At 40.9% G+C, this 26,819-nt stretch overlaps 1 protein-coding gene across 1 annotated transcript in view; it reads left to right on the top strand.

Moving 5' to 3' along the window:
• Mrc1 (mannose receptor C-type 1) overlaps nt 1-26,819 on the top strand; it is an 82,075-nt gene that overhangs the window by 43,377 nt on the left and 11,879 nt on the right. Inside the window, exons 11-23 of the mRNA XM_055593910.1 lie at nt 2,168-2,316; nt 4,761-4,960; nt 8,342-8,469; nt 9,321-9,408; nt 12,220-12,364; nt 13,862-13,903; nt 15,043-15,206; nt 16,236-16,303; nt 17,672-17,772; nt 18,433-18,575; nt 19,283-19,397; nt 23,024-23,190; nt 24,527-24,629. Of these exons, the coding sequence (XP_055449885.1) occupies nt 2,168-2,316; nt 4,761-4,960; nt 8,342-8,469; nt 9,321-9,408; nt 12,220-12,364; nt 13,862-13,903; nt 15,043-15,206; nt 16,236-16,303; nt 17,672-17,772; nt 18,433-18,575; nt 19,283-19,397; nt 23,024-23,190; nt 24,527-24,629 (1,613 nt within the window). The remainder of the gene's footprint in view (nt 1-2,167; nt 2,317-4,760; nt 4,961-8,341; nt 8,470-9,320; nt 9,409-12,219; nt 12,365-13,861; nt 13,904-15,042; nt 15,207-16,235; nt 16,304-17,671; nt 17,773-18,432; nt 18,576-19,282; nt 19,398-23,023; nt 23,191-24,526; nt 24,630-26,819) is intronic.

Here is a 26,819-nt window from a genome sequence, read left to right as displayed (position 1 = left end):
ACACACACACACACACACACACACACACACACACACACACACACACAGAAAGAGAGAGAGAGAGAGATGAAGAGACACGCAGGGTGAAGCAGAAAAGAAGATTCATGGAAATTCCATCTTCTCTACTGTCCTGCCACCCTCCAGAAATCTCCACCTGCTCATCCATGTGGAAGCTTTCAGAACACCATTTGTGAGCTGTTAGACTAGAGTGTTGAGTCTGCTTGCTACTATGCTGAGCAGGGAAACACAGCACTTACCAGGATTCTTCTGTGCCTCTCTGTGCAGCCTTCCTCCTTCTAAGGTGTGGCATATAGCCATTTAGGGCAGGTCTTCTCACCTACTATTAAGAAGGCAAGTTATTAGAGGCCTAAACTGTGACCCTAACCTCCCAAGTAAATATCACAGTATCTACAAACAGTCTATTCATTTTTCTATTTTTTTATTTTCGTCACCTAATTATTTATTTAGTTATTTTTTTTTTCCTGGTTTGGCTAATAGACTAATAGGCCAAGAAAATCAAGAGCTTATAGAAGATTTTTAAAAATGAAACTTTAACCTCTGAGGTCCCATCCATATTTGAGATTTATTTACTTATTTTTATTTTTATCTATTTATTTATTTATTTTTACTTACTCTTTGTAAAGCTTGGATTACACACTCAAGACACTTCAAAAAAAAATTAAGTGACTGTGGTTTCATTACTTCAAGGCAGACTCAAAATCCACAGTCCTGCTGATACTAAAAAATCCCATGATAAAAATAGCTATCAGAGGACCTCTACGTCCCTCTCACAGCAATGAGATGCTGATATAAACATCTGACCACAAGAACACGGAAATGTCTTCTCTCAAGGCAGAGAAGGTGAATTATTTAAGTCCCGTGGGGATACCTTTTGGCCTGCATTGTGATTGGTTGGTTAAAAGAGTCATGTACAAGAAAAGAATTATTCTTCATGTGTTCTTTGTGCTTTTTTTTATTTATGAACTTACTGACTGTTGTTAAATTTGCTTTTCATGTTTTAAAAAGTAAATTGTCCTCATAGTGTTTTGTGGAATTATTCGGTCTACAGTTAAATAAAACATCTGCCATTTTTAAGTAGTGTTCACATTCCTTTTGGTTCTTTCTGTGGCTCTCTATGTTCCTGAAAACTTAGTGCCTCTTTTCACAGATATTTCTGCCTAAGTTGCCTGTGTTGTTTCAAGTTTTTTTTTTTTTTTTTTTTTTTTTTAGCTAAGGCAAATCTTTGTTGCTTTGCCTAACAAAGTGAAGGGGAGTGAAACGTGATGGTCCCAATTTGTAATTACCCTTGATAACACTACTGCCCCTTTATCTCTGTAATCAAGAATTTAGGAGGACACTTGGCCTGTGTGAAAAGTGGACTGGTTGTTTCAAATATTTTTTTTTAAACTGCTGTAATTTTCTCCTTTGTAGTTTCACAATTCTCTTAAATTTTGTGGAAGCTAGAGAGACCAATGTAAGGAGCAGAAAAGAATGATTTGAATCTCTCCAAGTGGATTGATTCACTCAGCTAGACTTTTTCTTCAAAAGCTTGCATTTCCTTAGTTAAGTGCATTATAATTTAAATGGTATAAAACTGTGATTATTGTGTGACTTTTTCTGGAAAGTTATGAAATGCTTACTCACTTCAGATCATCAGTGAAATGATTCCACCCAGGCCCATCTTGGTGAATAAGTGAGTTTATAGGGTTTACTTACAGGAAGAGGATGAGTAAATGGTTACATATATGGGCATGAGTGATTCAGTGGCAGCTCCTTTACTGAAAAGCCTACCGCAGCATTGGTGGTGACTCATGGAGGTTGCATCTCTGACACTCCTTGATGAACCTATAGGTAGCTTCATCGAAGACTCTTCTCCTAGCAATTATCTATTGCTTCTGTAACCCCAGAGAGAAGCCCTATGAGTCTTGTAAGTTTCATAAACCTCCTGATCTTTCTAAGTTTCCTTAGCTTCCTAGATCTATGAGATGCTTTCTCCCTTAGAGAATTTTGGAATCTAGAGGAAATAGCAACAGAATAATAATGCAGTATGTTTGAATTATCGACTAAATCATAACTCAGACATACAATTGAAATACTTTTCATGTTGATCATTTAAGAAATTTACATAAATGTTTCTAAAGTTTAGTTGAATTTAATTTTTTTAAAGATATGAACAAGCATTCCTGACTAGTTTGGTTGGATTGAGGCCTGAAAAATATTTTTGGACAGGACTTTCAGATGTTCAAAACAAAGGAACGTTTCGATGGACCGTGGAAGAGCAGGTGCAGTTCACACATTGGAATGCCGACATGCCAGGTATGCACGTGCTGTGCTCACGTCACTTCCCGTCGCCAGGCCTGTCAGTCACTCTACGCACCTTTCCAATGCAGCATGGAAGCCAGTTGTGTTTCAGTCATCTCTACATTTCTTTTGCCCCTCTCTTCCATCCAGCTTGCAGTATTGTGGGACAAGAGGGGAGAGAAAGTTGTTAAGTAATTTGGTAGTGGTGCATTTGAAAAGATAAAACATTCCAAGTGTTCACAGATGTTACGAAGGTTCACCTACCTTTTGAAAATGTAAGGCTGTATAGGAGGTAGATGTAAAACTTTTCACTGGGGCTAAATATAAATATTAATGTGCCTGAATGGTGCGGCCAAGGAAACTGCCCATGGGAATCATTGTCCTGCTTTCTTCCATGTATCTTTATCATTAACTCTTTACATAGCTTTGGTTTTATTTTATCCTTCTAAGAATGACCAGGGTATATTTACATGTCTTCATTTAAAAGATGCAGACATTGGAACATTAGAAATTCCCAGATTAGGATTTACACTAATTTGGGGAGTAGGCAAGTCTGAGGTATCTGGTTTTGACCCAACCAGCTGCCATGGTATTTTGACTTGTCTTCTTTAACAGGAGACCGTAAATGGCCCAATAGACCCTGAAAGTGCCTTTATAATCTTTCTACATTGGTGTTAATGGTGAATGATACTACTGGATTTGACATCACTCATAAAGTTCAACAGCCTTTACAGAAAACAAGTCATTGCGCTAGAGTCACAAGCTAAACAAGGAATAACCACTTAAGTGAATGGGTGCTGCCTGACCCAGTGTATCCTACTCTTTAGCCGTTATTTGAATCTGCGTTCTTAGCTTTGAGTGAGGAACCAATGTCACCACTCAGATTATTGTTTGTGCAACTGCTGTATGATCAATAAATTATTAAACATTATAGGACTTGTGAGATCCCGGATCGTATGAGTGAATGCATTCTTTTTTTGTTTGTTTCAATCTTGGTGAAAGTCACCACTCCTATAATTTAGCTTTACTTTGTCTTCTCTGTTACTTATTCACCAGGAAGATTCTGAGTGATGAACCCTGGAATGTCTGTAAGGATAAAAATTCATTAAACTAGAACAATAACTCAGCCATGACCACTGAGAGTCTTGGAGACAAAGTCTCTTGTTTTGTAGTCCAGGGTTAGACTGTTAGTTTTCCCTCTAGAGTTCACTATGTAGGCTGGTCTCAAACTCAAGATGCTCATGCTTCAGCCTTCCACATGCTGGCATCCCAGTGCTTGCCAGCAAGCGCAACTATAGCATATCTTCTTGATGGGAAGATGATGTCTTTCTGTTTAAGGAATGTTGACTGAGTGTCCAAATGTATAGCTTCAAGGACAGGCAAGACATCCAGGGCCTGACCTGAGTATCAAGAAAGATGAGTAAGCTGAGCACAGTGGTGCACCCCTATAATCCCAGCACTCAGGGAGGCAGAGGTGGGTGGATCGCGGCGAGTTTGAGGCCAGCTTGGTGTGCAAAGCAAGTCCAGGACAGCCAAAGCTACACAGAGAAACCCTGTCTTGGAAAAAAAAAAAGAAAGGAAGGAAAAAGAAAGATGAGTGAACCTTGTAATCAGTGGGTCACTGCAGCCTCAGCTGTCATCCATTGCAGAGTAGTTCTTTTCAGTGCAAGACTATGAATGGAGAGAAGATGAAACTAGGAATCTGAAAATGTCTCAGGAAATTGGGGGACATGGAGAAAACATGCTAGAAAAATGTGTCTCCTTAGAACTGTAATAATAAACTTTAAGCATTTAATATCCTTTGGAAACTATTGATAAAAGTATTAGCTCCTTTTAACAGCACGAGTCCTGATGTTTTCAAACTTCTCTGTGATTTATTACTACAGTGACCACAAAACAGAATTACAAACTTTTAATTCTGTGATCATTGTTTGATTTTGATGAACTTCTTCATCACAACTCTACACAGCAGATCTTGTTGTTTACATTTTAAGACGAGGAAACAAGAAAGCTTGAGAAACTTACCCAAATCCTCCAATCTATTAAGTGCTTTGGTCCTAGAGACTGAAGTAGACCAATGGGGGGGTGGGGTCTCAAAGAATTAAGGAGGAAAGGGAGGAAGGCCAGCAGAAGGGCAGGAAGGAAAATCCATTATGCTGTTATCTTTGCCATTGTAGCAGAAATATTTTACCATGAAGTGTCTAAATGTGGGCCACTCTGGCAGATGTGGAAAATAAAAGATGTTAATCAAAACTGCCTACACTTATAATGCTCATGTTGGGATCATAGACCACACAAATGAAAGGCAAAACCATGCCAACCCACCTTCCACATGCGGCATTTCCCTATCACATGCAGGAATGAGCCACACTGCCTCACTTCTGTGACTGCTTTTCTTGAGCGCGGCGGGTCTTCAGTAAGTAACCCACTGATTGAGTTCTACTTTGTGTTTAATGCAGGGCGAAAGGCAGGATGTGTTGCCATGAAAACTGGGGTGGCAGGTGGTTTATGGGATGTTTTGAAATGTGAAGAAAAGGCAAAATTTGTGTGCAAACATTGGGCAGAAGGAGTAACTCGCCCCCCAGAGCCCACAACAACTCCTGAACCGAAATGTCCGGAAGACTGGGGCACTACCAGTAAAAGCAGCATGTGTTTCAAGGTAAGGATCACTCTCCAAACTAATAAAGAATCGGAAGTAGCCAAGAACTAAAAACAAACAAACATTAAAAAAGCACACAGCTCAGGTTACACCTGTAGAAATTTTAATCTGATCTTATTGACGGAGAGTGCCTTGGATAGATATAAATGAATCGTTAATGGAGAACCACAAACACAGACAACAGCACAGGTAGAACTTTCAGAACCCTTACCCCCTCTATTTCCCATGGCTTTCTAACACTGTACTGAGCTTGTAATCTTCATTTTGAGGAAATGTGTGTCTCTTCTTACTCCAATGTCTGGCATTTCATTTTGTCCTTGCCTTCAAGCCTGAGCTTAATGCTAGCTTAACGGATAAACTGGTCTACAATTATGCTGTGTCAATATTGCAGAATTCAGTTTCCATTTCTCCAGTTTAACACCTAATAGCTATAATGATGGATGATAAAAGTATTGCAAGTACATAGCCCCTCAACACCTTTAAATGGGGATTCAACATTCTGCTATTATGTTTATATACTCTTAGAGTGAACCCTCTATATTTTCCTTGTAGCAGTTAAGTTCAGCAAAATAGTCAACCAGTCAAACACAAATAGGAACAAATCAGAAACAAACAAGCAAACAAACAAAAGCACACCCCCAATGAAATAAAGATTTGGGGTTTTCCCCCATGTTGTTATAACCTTCACAGAGAAATTTAGATCTACTGCTTACTATCAAAGTCATATGCTTATGACTTCCTTTGTTCAATCCCTTTCAAAGGAACATGACACTGACATGCTTCAGAAGACATTTCAGGAGACAAATTCAGTCAGAGCCTAGGGATGTAGCGCAGGGGGAGAGCCCTTGGTTAGCATGTGAGAGGCACCGAGTTTCATCCCTGTGCTAAGTGAAGAAAAACATCTTGTGAGAAAACGAAGTTGTCTAGGCTCTACCTTGTGAAGGGAATGTCTAGTTAAGCTGGAACTCCTACTAGTACAAGTGGAGATCCATGAGGGGTTTAACCTAGTTTGATTAGTAAAAGCTAATTAGTAAGAGCTAAACATACAATTCTCATGAAAGGGAATATCTGGGGGCAAGACCAAAAAGGACTCATCAAATAGATTGTGGAAATTTCACATCATCATTCAAATGCCAGACCTGTCACCATACAGATGCCTGAAGTTAGTTAAAGGTTGTAGAGATTTATCACAGTACAATTGTGTGTAGCTATGTTGTGAACTAGGAGTTCTATAACGACAAATTCCAGATGTTCACCAGACCCAGTTATGTACATCAGTATGAATTATGTGGCTCAGAAGTATTTGGAGTAGTGTTTGTATACATATGTATAGACTATCCTTATAAATACTAAGATGTGGAAATTAATTACATTGGGGGCTTAGCTGAGTCAAGGAAAACAAATCCAGTATCAGGATGCAGGAAGTTGAGGTAGGTTTGGGGGAGCTGCTGTTGAGAAAGCTTGCTTAAGACACATTTACTCATGGAGCTTAAGTCAGGCCTGTGTCAAGGCGTTGGTGTCAACCACCTAGGCAATCACAGCCCACAGGAAGCTGATTTCCTTTTCTGCAACCCTCTGATGTTGGGAGCCATGGCTCAAGAAGAAAAATGGAGGAATATATTTTTTTTTTAATAGTAGCTCCAGTGAGCTCTGGTACTGTTTATATCATGGTACTGGTGCAGGGGTTTTTGTTTGTTTGTTTTTGTTTTTTAAAAAAGAGAAATGTTACCTTTCTTGGGCCAGGTGTCCTTAACCCACGGATACTCAGCAGAAGTAGACCTGTGAGAATAATTATTCCTGATTTCATTGCCTCAGTGCCAACAAGGGTTAAAGATATTTTGGGGAGCAAGCAAAGCAGAAATATGGTTTCTAGAGGGAAATTTAAAAAAATATTAGGCAATGTGAGAGTAGCTCCCAAGAGTGCAAGGGCTTCCCCAAGAGGAAAAGCTGTTGATCTTCTTCGTTCAGGATAATTCTGTGGTAGAAGCTGTACAAAGATGAGGTAATTTCATTAGTTGACCAATTAGTCGAACCTCACTCTCTGTGCATGTTCTTCTGGCCCAACCAAGGGGATGGTCATGCCCCGTGCAGTGGAGCAGTTGGTGGGTAGAGCCTCTCTGTTCACTCCTGACTCTGCTTTGCTTGTTATCAACCTGGGCTTTCTGCTCGGTACTGGCTGGTGACGCGTCCTCCATACTGGCAAAGTGCTAACAACTGGTCCAAACTCTGTTCCTCAACAGCTACCACAGAGTAGCTGCATTGTTTTTAGTTACCTCTGGGGAGTGGTCTAGGCTCTCCTTTCTGGATCAGGTAGGCCTTCTTAGCAGCTGTCTCTATCTGTTCTAGTCAGGTGCCTTAAGATATATAAAAGGACATTAGTGTCTTACACATGTTTCTCAAAGGCTTCAGGAGACTAGGGTGCCTGCTGTCACTAGCTCAGGGGCCCTGTTCCCACTCTTACCTGCTTAGCTTGGTATCTCACAGTCAGCTGCAGACTTCTTTTGTTTCCCTTCCCTAACATTCCTTTGTTTGTTTGTTTTTATAGACAGGATTTCTCTGGGTAGCCTTGGCTGTCCTGGACTTTCTTTGTAGACCAGGCTGGCCTCCAGCTCATGGGTATCCTCCTGCCTCTACAGCCTTGGGTGCTGGAATTAAAGCCTAACATTCCATTTTACCTGAATCCATTTTGACCATGGTCCTGTCTCTTACTCCTTACCTATAGCTAGCTCCTGCACCGCTGAGCATGTCCTGTATCACCACTATGGATTCTCTTTACAGTCCTCTGGATGAGAGCACTGAGTACTTAGTTACACAGTTGGTGCTTTAACCCCTTTCTGCTGTGGTGTGTGTTCTGCTCGTAGTTAAAATATGCAAGCTTAAAGAAAAGAGACAACAGTTTTTGAAGGACACCACCAACACTGTTGAAAGTTTGCCAGGCGCTTCATTGTTTAAGATGAACAGGATACCAAAGGGAACAGCATTTTGCTTTTTGGGGTTTGTTTTCTTTGTATCAAAACTTGATTATGTTTTTATGTCCCAATGCAATGTTTTACATTTAATCGAATTACTCTCCTTCCCTTCACATTGAGCTGTCTACCCAATCCACATGTCTCTAGCTTCCAGAATTTTAATCTAATTTGTCCATGCTTTAAACTGCTTTTATTTTGTAAGGCTTTCTCAATGAAATCACCCCCCTCCCATATTTAGCCATCTAAATAGTCACTCATAAATTGATTTTCAACCAAAAGAACTGCATTATTTGAGACCAATTGTATTGCTTGCTTTTTTTTAATAAATGAAATTTCATTGTAATTAGATGATTTATTTATTTTGATTTGATAAGCTATCAAATGTAAAATAATTTTCTAAATTTTTCTTTAGCTGTATGCAAAAGGAAAACATGAGAAGAAAACATGGTTTGAATCTCGAGATTTTTGCAGAGCTGTGGGTGGAGAACTGGCGAGTATCAAGAATAAAGATGAACAGCAGGTGATATGGAGGCTGATTACGTAAGTCCCTCTTCTGTGTAGTGCTGCTGTCTCTTACCTGGTTGGTACATATAATGTTGAAAAAAATTTATGTTTCCAGATCACATCCTAAATCTATAAGTCCTTTTTGATCAACTTTCAGTTCAATATCCTTTAATACTTATAAATTATATACAATATATTGTACAGATCACTCTATAAATGTATAAGACATCAATACATACTTGAATGAATCAATATCTTTCAGTGCTTTGCTATAACCTGTCTCCCCCAAATAGTGATCCATTTTCAGGGGATTGGTGAGTGGTACCCAAATTTACATTGTATTAGTCACTTTCCTCTGGCTGTGATATGACTTAAAGATGACATAGTTTAATGTGGCTTGTAGCTTGAAAGGTTGTTAATATGTATCAAGGCAGGGAAAGCATGATGATAGAAATGGGAGGCCAGCTGGTCACATTGCATTAGCAATATAAAAGTTGCATTGGCATCAGGGAACAGAAAATACATGGTGTGTTCAGCTATCTATCTCATTGTGCAATATAGCACACCAATCCAGGGAACTTAACTGTTATCAGTATAACCCCTCCCAGGCATGCCCAGAGACTTACATACTCCAGACAGTTCCTCACAGGTGTGTCCACTGACTTGCTTGCTAGATGATTCTGGAACCCATCAAGTGTATAATCAATATTAACCGTCAGGGTCATCTTACTTGCTGGCCATCTTATATCAACTTATATTTAGTTGTTAATGTGTTTACTTGTGTATTATCTAATGTGTACTTCAGAGGTACCTATCAACTCTTGACGGTCCTTTGATTGATTAAAGTCCTTTCAGGATGTAGCATATACCTTCTTTGTATGTTGCAGGGCAAGTGGAAACTACCATGAGCTGTTTTGGTTGGGACTGACCTACGGAAGTCCTTCAGAAGGGTTCACCTGGAGTGATGGTTCTCCTGTAAGTAATTTTTTAAAAATTTTTTATTTAACTTTTATTAATTACACTTTATTCATTTTGTATCCCCCCATAAGTCTCTCCCTCCTCCCCTCCTGGTCCCACCCTCCCCCCCCCTTTCTGCATGCATGCCCCTCCCCAAGTCCACTGACAGGGGAGGTCCTTCTCTCCTTCTTTCTGATCTTAGTCTATCAGTTCTCATCAGAAGTGGCTGCATTGTCAGGGTTCTAGGTTATCTCCATGGATAGTCCTTGGTTGGAGTATGAGTCTCTGGGAAGTTCCCTGTGTTCAAATTTTCTTGTTCTGTTGCTCTCCTTGTGGAGTTCCTGTCCTCTCCAGCTCTTACTACTTCCCACTTCTTACATAAAATTCCATTCACTCTGCCTGTCAGTTGGCCATCAGGCTCAGCATCTGCTTTGACAGTCTATACTGCAGAGGCTTTCAGAGGCTCTCTGTGGCAGGTTCCAAGGTTGTTTCCTGTTTTCTTCTGGCTTTCAGAGGCCCTCTGTAGCAGGTTCCTAGGTTGTTTCCTGTTTTCTTTTTCTTCTGATGTCCATCCTTTTTGCCTTTCAGGATGGGGATTGAACATTTTAGTTAGGGTCCTCTCTTTTGCTTAGTTTGTTTAGATGTACAGATTTTAGTGGGTTTATTCTATGTTGTATGTTTATATGAGTGAGTATATACCGTGTGTGTCTTTTTGCTTCTGGGACAACTCACTCAGGATGATCCTTTCTAGGTCCCACCATTTACCTGCAAATTTCATGATTTCCTTATTTTTCATTGCTGAGTAATACTCCATTGTATAGATGTACCACAGTTTCTGCATCCATTCTTCAGTTGAGGGGCATCTGGGCTGTTTCCAGCTTCTGGCTATTACAAATAAAGCTGCTACAAACATGGTTGAGCAAATGTCCTTTTTGTGTACTTGAGCCTCTTTTGGGTATATGCCTATGAGTGGTATGGCTGGATCTTGAGGAAGCGCTATTCCTAGTTGTCTGAGAAAGCACCAGATGGATTTCCAGAGTGGTTGTACAAGTTTACATTCCCACCAGCAGTGGAGAAGGGTTCCTCTTTCTCCACAACCTCTCCAGCATGTGTTGTCACTTGAGTTTTTGATCTTGGCCATTCTGATGGGTGTAAGGAGAAATCTCAGGGTTGTTTTGATTTGCATTTCCCTAATGGCTAATGAGGTTGAGCATTTCTTTAAGTGCTTCTCTGCCATTCGATATTCCTCTACAGAGAATTCTCTCTTTAGCCCTGTTCCCCATTTTTTAAGTGGATTACTTGGTTTGCTGCTTTTCAGCTTCTTTAGTTCTTTATATATACTGGATATGAGTCCTCTGTCAGATAAAGGGTTGGTGAAGATTCTTTCCCAATCTGTAGGCAGTTGCTTTGTTTTGATGGCGGTGTCCTTTGCTTTACTGAAGCTTTTCAATTTCATGAGGTCCCATTTATTGATTGTTGCTCTTAGAGCCTGTGCTGCTGGTGTTCTGTTCAGGAAGTTTTCTCCTGTACCAATGAGTTCTAGGGTATTCCCCACTTTTTTTCTAGCCGATTTAATGTGTCTGGTTTTATGTTCCTGTAAGTAGTTTTAAATATGTCATCTGCTTACCTTGTAATGTATTTATCTTGGCATTGTCATTTGACTTAATTTGTGTTTTATCAAGGCAGGTCATCAACATAGTTGGAGACATTGTTTCGATGCAAAATAAATACAGCTGTCATGTTGCTTTCCTGCCCAGCACTGGCCTCCATGCACTTTAAGGGTAGCTGTTGCTAAGTGGATAAAAATAACCTAAAGGATGAAAAAGCCCTATCACCCAGTTTATATAAAATGTTGCTATTCTGCATGAAACCAGCATGTAGATAGTTAAAATGTCTTCAAAGCTGTTTTGCAGCTGCCTTTAGCTCAGTGAAACTGGACAGAACTTTGGTAACCACCACCAGAGTCAGTCAGATTTCTCCAAATTTGAAAAGTGAGGTGTTCTGGCTTCTGTTGGCAACATTTATCAGTTCTGGTCTTCACATGGAAGGGTGTTTTATAATATTAATGACACCTCCTCTTAGAAATCACAGGAACCTTCCAAGGTACTTAGGTAACATGGTTTATTTGGTGGCTGCATTAATGTTTGGATTTCATGTTGGTACTTATGGAAAACTGATTATAATTCTTAATTCAGGACTGTTTAGCCTCTGACTGATCACTGAAAACGTCCCCAGAGGCCCTATACCAGGACCCCGGTTTGTTTCCATTGTTCATTTTGGCAAAGGCTGGTCATTCTGTTAGCCACATTTTATAAGCCCTTTTCTTCTTTAATTACTTTTCTGTAGCCTGTGTAATAGAGGGAAAGCTTCCAATGACTTACTGAAATATCATCCCTTAAGAACAGGCTGTAAATATAGGAAATTACAACTACTGACTGAGAAATAGAAGTTTCTTACTAACTCTTTCCTACATATAAGTCTCACTTCTGTGGCCCTTGGATCCATTCTGTTTAATGAGAATACAGAAAATGTTGTAAGAATCAATGCCCTACCCTAGTCAGCTTTAAAAGTTTCCATGTAATAAAAGCTGTTTCTTTCTCACCCATGTCTATAAAATGTGCTTCCAAAGCTAAACGTAAAAAGCAAATTAATGAAAAAAACAAAAACAAAAACAAAAAAAAAACCCTCCAACTAGCACCTCTCTCTTTTTCCCCCATTTGGATTTGCACTGGTGTGATACATGGCTAATATCTGCAGCCTAAGATTTCTAACACAGCATAGCACCGTGGCGTTGTGGTTAAGGCATTGTGTGTAATGTTTCTACCATAGGTCTCCTATGAAAATTGGGCTTACGGTGAGCCAAATAATTACCAAAATGTTGAATACTGCGGTGAGCTGAAAGGCGACCCTGGTATGTCTTGGAATGATATCAACTGTGAACACCTCAACAACTGGATTTGTCAGATACAAAAAGGTACACACCCAACCTCCCTCTCTCTCTTAGATTACAGAGCTGGCCTTCTGACACCCCAATAGGTTTTCTCTGGTGGCACAAACAAAAATATCAGGATCAGGGAAGTATGGAGACCTTAATTCACAGGATAAGAATGAAGGCGTTGAGAACAGATAAATGTTCCAAAGGAACAGAAGATCAAAAGGCCACCCGAGAATCCTGGACAAGAGTCATGTCCTCAGAAACATTCCCACCAGCCGCCGGGGCGCCAGCCATCTTCTGCAGCTGCAGGGGCGAGTGGGAGACCTGCCCAGCCGCGCAGTAGGAAGGCAGTGCAGTTTCAGTTTCCGGACTTACACCTTCTGACCTTCCACTTTCTCTCTGACACAGACAGGTACAAGCTCTCTCCAACTCAGAATATTTCAGTGTCCCCCACACACTAAGAACCAACAGTGTGGGGAAGGTCCTGGTGTTATAGGACTTATCGTATTATCATTTATGACGACTTGGAAATTAACACAGAGACACGATAGACACTGAGGCCAGAGAGTCTGGGTTAGGACAAACAAGGAAACAAACTCGCCCTTGAACCAGAACGCCCATTGCCACCATTGCCGCGGATGGATGGAACCACATTGCCCTCTGCTGCTAGGGAATCATGCCGCTGCCCCCAATCTGCGGTTATGAGGCCTGCTACTGCCCTCTGCTGGCTGGCACACGTGCTTTCTCTATTCCGGATCAACGTCCTTTTGAGTTTCTGCAAGAAAGCAAGCTAGTGGGCCGTATTGAAGAAGGGTTTCCTGCTGCCGATGACTCATTGTGGTCTTGTTAGTAGCTTTGTTTTACTCCAGCAGATAGACTATATGTTAACCTGTGCCCTCTTGTCAGATTCCAACAAAATCCAGACACTATTTTGAAAGAAAAGTTTCAAAATAACTTTAAAAAAGAAAAAATAACTTAAAATAATTCTAGTAAGCAAAAATTTTAATAAGAGTAAGATTCTTCGAAGAGACTCTATTTGTGTCTTATCCATACCTGACTCATCAGATAGCTTAGATAATGAATTGTACATTATTTCATAGCTACTACGAAAATGTCTACCAGGCAAACCTATAGTGAGCACTGACTGTCCACCAGATCTACATTTTTACCTATTTATAAACATGGTTAATTACTTCCTGACATTGGGAGTGGGGTTGGGAATGAAGACCAAGCCGTTTAATCCTGTGCTTGAGATTTGAAGCTGGACTTCACGGTTCTAAAATTAATGTTCTCTTCTTTCCTTAATATGGCACTATTTGGGCCTATAAAATGCCTCCCCACTTACACTGGCCACTATTCAATTTTATAAATCTTAATTGCTCCTTTTTTTCTTTCATTTTACTACCACAGTGTGATGTGAATTGGAGGAAGGAATGAGGCGAGCATGGAAAATTGTCAAGGTTTTTATTGATACAGGAAAATACAAGGAGTGGTCCTAGTGGACGCCTGACTACTTTATATATTTTTATTTTACAGGAAAACCACTACAACCCGAGCCCACACCCGCCCCGCAAGACAGTAGGTGTCCCTGTGTTTTCTGATATCTTTATTATCGCTTTCTCTGACTACTTTCCTTTCTTGGTGAAAAGGAAGATGGTGGGAAAAGAGTTCTTCCTACCATTGAGCATCTCATGAGAAATTGGAGTTTTGTTTCCAGAGATTAGACCACACACAGCATTTGCCTTGCCAGTGTGATTTCTTTTGGTTTCATGAGGGTCCAAGGTTTTTCTTTATCACATGACAAATGACTTGCAACATGATGGCTCAAAGCAGCCCACAGTTATTCTCTGCAAGTTCTAGAAGTCAGGAATCTAAAATTGATTCCACTGAGTCAAAACACAAACTTTCACCCATATTAACACTACCCCAGTCTAGGGATTCTGGCCACTTGGCTTTGCTTGATTTCCATTTTCTTTCCTAAATGCCCTGGCTCCATCTTCAAACCAGTCTTGTAGCATCGTGGTTCAGTTGTCATATTGCCTCTTTGTATACTGGACCTGTCTTTCTGCATCTTCACCTGAGAACACTTGCATTAGATTTAAAGCTACCCAGAAAATCCAAGATAGGCTTTCCTTCTCAAGATGGTTAATTAAATTGCATTTACAAAGTCCTTTCCATTGTAATCTGACATAAACAGATTCCTAGAACTAGGTCATAGCTGCCTTCACAGCCTTTTGCAGTATAGAAAAATAAAATTTCGTGTTTTGAGAGAAGTCATAGTCACCTTCTTTATGAATTAAGTGCCTGGTTTTCTAATTCTACTGTGAAAAACTCAAATCCAACTGTAAGAATTCTTGTGTGTGTGTGTGGGGGGGGTTGGAATCTGAGTTTTCATAGCCCCCATGTCTTGGCTCTTGGACACCATGGACATGTGTATATGTCTTCTTAGCTCTGCTGTCCTGCCAGTGAAAATAATGCAAGGGATTCTTCTCACCCACTAGCAACCCATGGATATTACTTAGGAAAAGAAAGGCCAGTCTTTCATTGGCTTGGAACAATCTGGTCTGTCCCTGACTGACATTCTACATATTCTGGGGTCTTGGAGTTGTTCCTATCTTTGACAGAACTCTTGTTCCTACTTACTACATTCTTTAATTTATCTAAGTAAAATAAAAATCTTTTCCTATGACCTTCTTTCTTTCTTTCTTTTCCTTCAGATCCACCAGTTACTGCAGATGGGTGGGTTATTTACAAAGACTACCAGTATTATTTTAGCAAAGAGAAGGAAACCATGGACAACGCTCGAGCATTTTGCAAGAAGAATTTTGGTGATCTTGCTACTATTAAAAGTGAAAGTGAAAAGAAGTTTCTATGGAAATATGTAAGGATATGATTTAAGAGTAGAACAGTAGGCTATAAACAAAGATGATTTCTGCAGTCAGTAACTCAGAACATATTTTCAAATTATGTACTAAATTTGAGGTTCCTAAATTGAAGTTAAATGATTTAAGTTCCTGAGGTCCTGATAACAGCACCTCACTGATGGCTATACGTTATTGTTTGAACATCCACTATAGAATCACAGAATCCCGATTTTTTTAAAGTCTAAACATTGTGACAATCCTTCTGAGTTTGTGAATTTACTTTTCAAGGATCATATCTTAAGTTATTGTTATGTCTCAATCTTAGACCACTTGGATAACATACAGTATTATCATTAATTAAAAGGCCGGTCTTTGTTGTATCAAATTATTGGTGAACATACAGTATAGTTTTATTATTCATATAAATGTCTCAGTAGTAGCCAAATTGTCAGCTATTCCTGAAAGTACAGTTATTTTTCTTAGTACTTGGCTGGGTACCTTTCTGCTTAAAAGAAATCTTTATGTAGCCTTTCCATTTGCCAAAGAGAAAGTAAGGAGAGGAGCAGAAAATGGATTTATCAATATTTAAAGGAAAAGTTCACTTGACTACAAAGATATGAAGATGTAGTTTAATGTTAACATCTTTGTGGATAAGCCTTGCTTTGAAACTCTCCAGATACATCCGAATGTTGTATAAATTCCTATTTGTAATACAGGCTGTATATAAGTCCTTATGTGTGAAAATGTATTTCTGTTGATGTACAAATCCCACTACCTATTTTATTTTAAAGGGCCTTTTTAGCACCCAACTATTATAGATATTTGGAATTATAATGAATTACTTAAGGTGTTTAGGTGTTTTATAAACACAGATTATTGCATTATGAACATGTTTTATTATCCTTATGAATATAATTCTACAGTGTGTGTGAATTCCCCCTTGGAAAACATAAATAGGCTGCTTTCTAGTAATGCATAGGCATTCATTACCTAAGAAGTTAGTTAGTAGATGACAATAAATATGCGTGTAAACTTTTTCATTCTAGATGAACAAGAATGGTGGATCGTCACCTTATTTTATTGGCTTGCTGATCAGCTTGGATAAGAAGTTCATGTAAGTAAATCAAGCTAAGGCCTCCAGGCTCAGGATAGAGAGCTGAGGAACACCTGTAAGTTGTTTTGAGCCTTTTCTTGCAGAATGCACTAAAGAGTTCCATGGTAATCTGAATCTGAAAAAAAGAATTCTAAAATGTGAAAGGAAAACTATTTAAGATTTTCAACGTTGTTAATTTATTTAAAAGCTCAAAGTTGGTTTTAATCTCATGAAATGTCACTCCTTTGTTTTAGGGTACTCAGCCATCAGTAAATCATTGACTAAAAAGATGTATTAAATAGATGCATGCTGAATCTATTTTAAAAGTTCCGACCTTGTTGGGCCGGTGTTGGTACATGTGGTCAAACATACCCTTTCCATGTGCTGCCTCACAGCAGTGTATTAAAGATCACAGCGAAACTCTCCTTTCCGAAGAGCAGGCTTTCTCCTTCTTTAGATACCAAGCTAGGGACGGCTGTGCTGGGGAGGGAAAGTCTTGTACCTTGGAGGTTTCCTTATATGTTCATTAATATGTTCTCCTGACTTTCAAGAGCAGATCTGTCTATCTGTCCCCATACAGCTGTTTTAGTGACATTCATTCCATGGGACACTGATGGCTAATTTTGAGCAAGGGAGAGTTAAAGTCAAGTTTGTTATTTCTAGGGAATAGAGACATTGGGTATTCCTACGGACAAACACACGATTGATCACCTCTAAAACAAGAGGGCTGATTTTTATGATTTCTTTTCATCTCTCAGAGCCCCTGAATTTCTATAACTTATGACAGTAGTCATTGGCTCATCTGCTTTATGAAAAAAATGGAGTAAGCAGAAGACTTAGAATGGAGCTAACAGAAAATTCTGTATTTACTGCCTCTTTTATAGGTGGTTAAATTGTGTGGAAATCATGATTGAAGAGCACTGTGAAGGAAATTTGCTTCTGGATTCCAGACTAATCAGGCTATACATGTCTCCCTCTTCAGGGCTATTAGGAGATTGTGCTGAGGGAGCAAAGTGGGTGGCCCCTCATTCAGTATTCATATCACTCAAATGCATCTTCTTAGTCGATTCTTAGAGCCAGACTATGAGATCCCCAAATAAAGACAGATGGTATTTTATAAGATTAGAACTTTGGTTGTCTGTGAACTTGACCTGAAGGTAGCAGGTCACTAAAGGTATCTTTAGGCCACTAAGGAGGAATACATGGGATACCAAGCACCAGGCGTTTGGGAGTTCCTGCTACTTTCTCGAGGTCCCTCCCCCGACTCCGCCATTTGTGAAGTATCCCTTGCCCCCTTCATCTTGATGTATTTGGCTTTTCCCACCTCTGAGTTGTAGCCAGTCATTCCTATGGCTAGGCTGCTGAAAATGCTTCAATTTTCTTTTCCAGTTGGATGGATGGAAGCAAAGTAGATTTTGTGGCTTGGGCCACAGGGGAACCCAACTTCGCAAATGATGATGAAAACTGTGTAACGATGTACACAAATTCAGGTAGCTCATACACTGATCTTATTGAACTGGCTTTGGGGTATGATGTGTGCCATTCCTTGCAGTTTTAGTCTAAAAGTAGCAGGCAGCACATTTACATAGGAAAAGAGCAGAGACTCCTAATTTTATTGGTGTAGTGGTTCAGTTTGCAAAGATAAATTTATCAGGATATTCATCAGGAAGCTGACAAATGACACGTTATCCTATTTCTTTCAAATTGTGAGACATTTTTAATATTCTTAAGTGAGGAAAATACCGAGAATATGCTCATAACCACTTTTCCCTTTCTCTGGCTCTTTTTCATTCCATGAAATAGGAATGTTGATGTAAATTGTATTTTGTTAAGATAGTTAAATGAAGCAGCATCTAAATCTAAATACATACTTAAGTAATATATGATTGGCTATTGGTGAGTAATAATTTAATAATATATCTGTAACACCAAGACCTTATTTGGCATATAGAAATATTTCTGCAAAGCTGAACTCTTATGAGCTAAGTGAAACAGTGGGAGAAATACTGCAAAGGTTCTTCCAGTTATGTGTGAAAATAAGGAAAAATTATTCTAAATAAGTTTGGAGACCCCTCCTCAAATACTGTGTCTTTGAAGGTATGTTTTTAATTAAGAGCGTGTAGATCTACCTTAGCTGTTCTCTTTTGCAGGGTTCTGGAATGACATCAATTGTGGTTATCCAAATAACTTCATCTGCCAGCGACATAATAGCAGCATCAATGCCACCGCCATGCCTACCACACCCCCAACCCCAGGTGGCTGCAAGGAAGGTTGGCATTTATACAACAACAAGGTAGCTGAAAAAAATTAATCTCAGTCTTGGCATTTGTGTTACTTGCTTTTATTGCTCATGTTAAAAAAAATCCAATTGAAACAAGAGAGATCCTGGCTCCCCATTCCAGAGAACCGAGTCTTTCATAGCAGAGCAAATGGCTACTTGGAGGTAGGAGCAAATGGTAGAGGCTTCTCAGTCCTAGTGGATGAGGAAGCAAAGGACTGGAAGAGGATCCAGTTGCAACCCTGGAGGCCCACCTCCAGCATCCTGTGTCCCAAAGATTAAAGTATGGCACCATCAGCTGGGCTCCAAGAGTGTAGATGCACAAGCTTATGGGGAGATTTTCCACTAAATCCCAACAGGGCTGTTCAGTGTGAACAGTGACAAACTCCAGTCTGACCAATCAAAGTTCACTTCTGCCTTCATCATCAATTTAGGATGAAATTTACAAGAATAACTGTAGATTCCCATCACAGTTTTCAATTTTCAAATAAGAACATACTCAAGATATTATCTAAGGATCTGTGCCCTTTATCTCAAAAGGCAATTAAAACTCTCCTAAGAAAATCTGTGGGCCATTAAGCTGATTTAATTTTTGTTGTTGTTAATCCTCATTTGGTCCTGAGAAAATCTGTATTTAGCTATAATTTTCATGAATAATTTGATTTATTGATGTGAACTTTATTATCTTTAGCCGAAACTTCTGCTTCTGTCCTTTATTTCAGTGCTTAAGAATTTTTGGATTTGGTGAAGAGGAAAAAAAGAACTGGCAAGAGGCACGGAAAACTTGCTTGGGATTTAAAGGAAACCTGGTGTCCATACAGAATGCAAAAGAGCAAGGTGTGTGGTTATGTTCCTGGCAGTAATGAATATATATAAATTTGCCCTTATAGTGATAGAGTATTGCTTATTATAACTGACTTTTATATTTTTCTAGAAATGTAAGAGCCAGTAGGGGAAATCCTCTCATTTATTAAGGGTGATCTTAATTAGTGTTAGATACCATACTGGGCTGGATATCTATCCATCTATCCCAGTATATATATAGGTGTGTGTGTGTGTGTGTGTGTGTGTGTGTATTCCAGTTTGTGGACAAGGAAGTGATGTTCATAGAGCCTTGCCTGGTCAGAAGTGGAGTTTGGAATCAAACCCTGGGTACCAGCCCAAATCCTATTCTGATGTCAACAAATCTGTTATGCAAAGAGCCAAGGAGGAGTAGTTCTGAGAATAAAATGAGCAGCTGCTGATTTCCCACATGCACCTTTGTATAGTCCTAAGAGGAAGAACGAGGACAGTGAATGACTTGCAGGGAAATGCATTTGGGTTTAAAATGAGGAAGCCCCTCCGGTAGCCAGGACTGATGAGATAGAGCGTTTCATGAGCAGTACAAGGTTTTGAAAGGATTTGGAGTGCTTAAGTTAGAGGGTGTTCAAGTGGACACTGGAGCCACGTATCCTGGGCAGCATGTTGCGTACAGAAAGAGTCCCATAGAGGTTTGCTGTGCATGTAAATTCCTGAGAAGGTTGTGGAAAACCTTTGGATATCCCTTTACCATCTCTTGGTTGAACAGGTGTGGCGGGGGACATAGACTTGAGTTGTGAGCACACGCCCGTGTGTGCAAGCACGCAATCGCTGCGTGTGCTCATGCGGAGACCAGAGAAGGACACCAGGTGTCTGCTGCCCTGCCACTCTCTGCCCTGTTATTTTGAGTCAGGGCCTCTCATCCTAGGCTAGTTAGGATGGGCTTTCAGCCAGCCCCAGTGATCCTCCTGTCTCTGTTCTCCAGCATGCTGGGCTTACAGACATGGAAATCATCACATCCAGCTTTTAAAAAAAACTGGGATCCAAACTTGGGTTCTCACTTTTACCTGTTGCTTCATATTGCCAACCCTGGAGCAACTTTAATTTTCAAAGCAATTATCCAAAATTATGTATCTAAAAAAGTACTGAAAAGAAGGTACTAGGTACCGGCATGTTGCTCCCCAAATTCTTCTCTATTAATGTACAATGTGCACTCCTGGAGACAACATTATACATGAGACCAACCACAAGAATCGTTAACAAGTTCGCCAGCTGTTCCGACACCCACAGCAAAGGGTCAAACCGCAGCACATGATACCAGAACATAACATTCGCATTTCTCCAGCTGGCTTACCGCATTTCTGCCTCATCTACCCAGCAGAGAAACACAGTAATGGATTTCCTCTCTTTACCACAAAGCGCTGATTCCTGGCATAGCAGAATTAGAACCTGAGCCGTGAGATGTGCAGAAGGAAACAATTTTCAGATAAAATAACATTATTCCTGGCAAAACAGACACACGTTGTTGAACTCTTAATGTGGCTGTTGGCAGTGGGAGAAGTCAGTGCTGTATGCTGCCGCAGAGAGCTGTTCCACATCACATTTCAGGTTCAGCGTAAGGCAACAGTTACAGTCTGATTCAGGAAACAAAACCCAAATGAAGATCTAGCTGCACTCTTAGCTCACTCAAGAATATAGGAAGAATAACACTTGGGGGTATTTTTATTTTTAGTTAATTGAGAAAAATGCAAATAGGAACAAGGCTCTCGTGTTTGAAAATGGGTTAAGGCTTTAGGAACAGCTGCTCTACCGTGTGCTCGCTCATCAACAGGTGGTTATGTTCTGACTTTATTTTGCATTAAAAATTTATTCTTACTGGTGTGTGTGTGTGAAAGCATGTGGCCACCTGTGGAGGACAGAAGAAAGTGTTTGAGGCTGGAGTTAACAGGTAGTCACGAACTTCCCCACTAGGAATTGAACTTGGGCCTCTGAAAATGTGGCAAGCCTTCTCAACGATTGCGCCATCTCACTCCCTGCTTTGTTCCTGCTTTGTACTTTTTATCAGAGTCCCCAAATGAGTCATTCCGTTTCTTGTCCACATTCATGGGACATAAATTGCTGTTTCAGTAAGCAGAGACGCTGTCTGTCTAGCAGTCCACGGTTCAAGTGTGGATGGTGGAATTTAGAGGCAGCTGCCTAGGGAGGAAGCATGGGGCAGGCCCAATGGCAGGTACAGGGCATATGAACACTAAAATCTTTCACTGTTTCTGGATGTTTGCTCCTGCCCTCTATGCCACAGCATTACCGATGAACAAAAAGCCATAGTATTTTGTATATGCTGGATCTTCTAATTCTGTGATGTGAGACCGTTAGCTGAAGGATGCCTGGGTCTGTACATCCTCAGTAGGTAGTGGTCCCCAGGTAGAGGGATCTCAGCTAACCCTTGCTTGGGAGTTCTATGATGTGGAAAATCTGGGAGCAGGGTACTTCTCGTTTTGATGAATGCCTTTGATTTCCAGAGCCTTTCTGGGTTGGAAACTCTTCCTCTATTAGTTATTGTTATCAGATTATTTTATTTATAGAACTAGGACCACTGAAAATTTACAGTATGCTTATTGTTGGTGGGTAGAGAGGGAGACTTGCAGAGGACAGAAACCAGGCCTTACCCGTGCTGTATCCTCAGTCACCTTTTTACCTTTTACTTTGAGATCGGATCATGTTAAGTTGCCCAGGCTGGCCTGGGATTCATCCTGTAGTCCAGAGGGCACTAATCTTGTGGCCTCCTCCTGCCTCCGAAACCTGGCAATACAGTTCTGTGCCACCCATGCTGCAGTTCCAAGAGATCCAACATCTTCTGGGCTCTGCAGCCACCCCAACACACATGTGGCCAACACACACACACACACACACACACACACACACACACACACACACCCTTAAAAATGAAAATACAAAATAGCATTATAGGATGAGTTTTAATGAATTGGAAGAGCACGCTTCTTCCTTAGGCCGCTAGGCAGCCACAGCCCATAGCTGAGGTTTCCAACATGGAGAGGTGAACTGGCATGGAACTGAGACTCATTCCACCCCTTCTCTGGCGCCTTTGGGTGGGATACAGCTTTCCCCAACTGTCTGCAGTGGTTGTATACAACCCAGAAACACATCGAAGTCCAAGACTCAGTTGCTAATGTGACAACTAAGATTAGACTGTATCTAGTTCATGCTTTGTGCTTGGGAATACTAACAAAAGGCTTGAGTTTTATGTTCAGTATTTTTAAAATTAAGATATTTAAAATACTTATTTGTACTTGGACTGTTCACTCTTTTAATTTAATAAAAATTTTAAATTATTTTTATTTATTTATCACAATTTATTCACTTTGCATCCCGGCTGTGGCCTCCTCCATCTCCTCCCAGTCCCACCCACCCTCCCTCTTCTCCCCCTATGTCCTTTCCCTAGTCCACTGATAGGGGAGGCCCTCTGCCCCTTCCATCTGACCCTAGTCTATCAGGTCTCATCAGGGCAGGCTGCATAATCTTCCTCTGTGGCCTGGCAAGGCTGCTCCCTCCCAAGGGGGAGGTGATCAAAGAGCCGGCCACTGAGTTCATGTGAGAGACAGCCCCACTCTCTGACGTTTTAAATTGTCTGTATAACTTTCTTTCAGCATTTATTACGTATCAAATGCGAGATTCCACTTTCAATGCCTGGACTGGGCTGAATGATATCAATTCAGAACACACATTCCTTTGGACAGCTGGCCAGGGAGTTCATTATACAAACTGGGGGAAAGGCTACCCTGGGGGAAGAAGAAGCAGCCTGTCTTATGAAGATGTGAGTATAATTTTCAGACCACCTCTCCAAACCCTCTCCCTGTGCTGAGTCATTCTGTTGATTAACTTTCTGTGAAACGTCTACCAGAATCCTCCTTCCTGTGTTCTGCTCTTGAAGATCTTACCTGTGTCAGACTGAACCAACCTTAGAGGAAGGGCTGTAGATTTAGTTAAGAATTTTTCATTGGCAGTGAGCAGTAGAAATCAAGCTTCACTCTAAGCCTCACTAGTGCTTGGGACAAAAGGCTATGATCACACCATTTGCCCCTTATCCCTGGTGGCTTTTGCAGCAATTGGGATGTTAATCTCAAGATGTCATTACCTCCAAAGATGCTATGAACAGCTGCATCATTACTTACCCTGCGTTTACACAGCACTTGATCTGTGCCGCAAAAATGCTAGAGTAATTACAGTATAGACTGTTGCTTTTCTACCGTTGTCAAAAAACAAAAAACTTTATTTCATTCTTGTATCATTGAACCAGCAATTGCTGGTATCAACCGTCCTAGGGATTATGAACAGCATGAAAAACAGATGAGTCTGCTTTTCCCTCATGGAAGTCTTAAAGCAGAATACAAGTCTTCTATTAGAAACGAGGTGATAGAGAAATGAGAGTATCACGACAGAGTCTGCTGTCCAGTCCCAGAGGAGAGAGGAAGGCAATGCCAGGGAAAGGGTGACTTTGCTGTGTGGACGCAGGTGTATGGGCACCGTGACACGCCGTGGGGGAAGGCGTGGAAAAGAAACAGCTGCGGGAATGATCAGAAAAATAAAGAGGCTGGAGATGGCAGCCATGCTAGGTGAGCAAAGTCATTGTGAGAAAGGTTCCAGCTGTGTTTGGGAATGAGGAACTGACTCTGAACAGTGGGAGGTTTTATGTTAGAAAGAGTAGCTGTAAGCTCAGAGAGAGCAGGGTTGAGAGAAACTTGGCTGCTCTGCCAGTCTGTGTCTTCAGATGGAGCGCACAGAGCAACTCCGAGTAGAAAAAACAATCTAGTCAACATGGCTTTTATGACGATTGGCCAGCTTGATAGCTAGTCACGCTATGCAAGGTAGATATCTTCTATGAAGTGATTTTCTTAGCAGAAATTATTTGACACTGATTACAAATTAGGGCTGAAAGCTTACTGAGGTTAAAATAAAACAGGCTGCCCTGGCATAGCGGTAGGAGGAAGTTCAGGTGTGAGGAGCCACCTGGCAGGTGATGACGGGGTGTGCAAACTGCACGGAGGGGTGAGCGCAGACACCTGTGAGTGGGGAACAGTGGGAGCGAACTGATTTAGTAAATCATTAACTTATACTTGCTGCTTTCATTTTCCTTATCCACAAATGGACAGGCAGACTGTGTTGTTGTGATTGGTGGCAAGTCGAGAGACGCGGGGACCTGGATGGATGACACCTGTGACAGTAAACAAGGCTACATATGCCAAACACCGCCTGGTAAGTTCTGTTGGGCCTCTCCAGCCTGGGCTGATTTAAGCCACATAACAGACAAAAAAGGTGGTTACTTTTCCCGGCAGAGGTGCTGTTTTTTTATACTTTATTTTCAAATCTGGTCCCTTATCATTACTGAAAGTTCTGTGCAAATTAAACTTGAAATAATTTTTTTTAAATGTTAGAAAATTAGAATATACGCCAGTCAGCTTTTTATGACTGTGAGAAAATACCCGAAGAAATCAACTTAAAAGCAGCAAAGGTTTTGGCTCTGTTTCAGAGGCTTCGGTCCTTAGTCTATAGGCTCCATTGCTTTAGCCCTGTGGAGAGGCAGAAAGCAGTGTAGAGCAGGTTGTGGAGAAGCACGTCCCCATCACAGTGGCTGGGAAACAAAAGGGAGAGAAAATTAAGGACTATGGCCCCTTCAAAAGCACGATCTTAGTGACAGCTCTCTGCCATTAAGACCAGTTTCCAATGTTCTTCTACACAGTACTGCCAGTGGCTAATGATAAAGCTTCTGGAAAACACATGGTGGGGCTGGAAAGATGTCAAAGACCTGTGCAGGACCCAGGTTCAATTCCCAGTGTTCTCACGATGCCTCATGGGCATCTGTAGCTCCAGTCCAGAGGGTGTCCAACACCTTCTGGCCTCTGTGAGCAATGCATGCATACGGTAAACAGACTAGTGTGCACGGAAGACAGCCACGTACAGAAACCAAAATAAAAAATAAAAAGTGGCCTAACACAGTCATATGGAAACAACCTCCCAATATTTTGGTAGCTTTCCTTTTTCTTTTTCTTTCCTACAGATATTGTAAGGCATAAGCAACCTGGAGAGAAAACTCAAACTTCTTGATAGTGTGTAGCCTTCCTTGAAACTGTCCTTTCTTCTTCTTCTTTTTAAGCTTGACTTCAAGCCTCATTTAGCACTTTTAACGGAGCGGAGATTTAAGGCTTCCATGCAAGATGTGATAGTTTAAGGAGCCTGTTCAAGCTCTCTTGGTCCAAAGGTCCTGTACTAACACAAGATGGCAGCAGCAGCAGCAGCAGCAGAGGAGAGGAAGGCTGATCCCTTTCTGAAAATGAGTTATGGTTAAGGAGCATGACTGCAGAAGGAAAGTTGGGCACTTTCTTACATACAGAATAAGGCAGATCACAGAGGTTTATATGTAACAGGTTAGAGAACGGGCCCAGCAGAACCTGTTGGCGAGGGAAACTAGGACTGGAGATGACGTTTCTGTAAAGACCCAAGTACCTGAGGTGCGCTGGCCACCCAGTATCTGCCAAGACGCTTCTACTCTGTTGTGGTCAGGGACAATTTTAGGTAATATGTGAGCAAATGAAAGTGGGTACTTTCCAATAAAAGTTTATACACACAAATTTTATTTTAATACAGTGTCAAGAAACATGAGTCTTTTATGCCCTGCAAGTTGTAGCTTATATGTTACAAAACCAGAGAAAAGATCAGATTTAGCTCCTTGCGTCTTTGCTGGTCTCTGTCCTTGGGCATCAGCTAAGGTTCATAGGAACAACCTCTGCTTTCTGTGTCTCGGTTTAGAGTCCAGATTGAAAACAGCAGTTAGAAGCCCAGGCTGGGACACCAAAAAAGAGAGAATAACATTTGAGAGGACCCTGTCTTAGAGGGGCTCCAAGCCTCAGAATTAGTTTGAATAAAGCAGTGCTAGCCAGTTCCGACAGGGGTAATACAGGTTAGAGAGATAAAGGTGAAACTGTGGAAGGGCTGGAGGGGTGAGAAGATAATCTTTTAGAAAATAATGTGTTTTCATGTTATGTGTGTGTTGTTTGCGTGCATGTCTGTGTACTGTGTGCATTGGGTACCCGAGAAGGTCAGAAGAAGGCGTCAGATACCCGGGACTCGGGTTATAAGGCTGTGAGCAGCTGTATCGGTGCTGCCAAGCAAACCCAGTGCCCCTGCAGAAGCAGCACATGCTGCTAACCACTGAGCTATCTCTCTAGCCCCAGGGGAGGGACTTGATCATGACATTTGACCAAGGGAGAAAAGCAAAGGTTAACGATGAGAGCAAGACAGGCGCTCTTTACGCTGTAGTATTAAACTGTGGCCATTCTTTGGTGGAGGAACTAGGTCGAAGTGCATTTGCAAGAGTGTTTTCTGCTCAGAAACGTGTTTATATATATATATATATATATATATATATATATATATATATATATATAT

Source organism: Psammomys obesus, unplaced genomic scaffold (genome assembly GCF_907164565.1).
Source record: "Psammomys obesus unplaced genomic scaffold, mPsaObe1.curated_primary_1811, whole genome shotgun sequence".
Lineage (NCBI taxonomy): Eukaryota > Metazoa > Chordata > Mammalia > Rodentia > Muridae > Psammomys > Psammomys obesus.
This window is presented reverse-complemented; position numbering and strand designations above follow the sequence as displayed.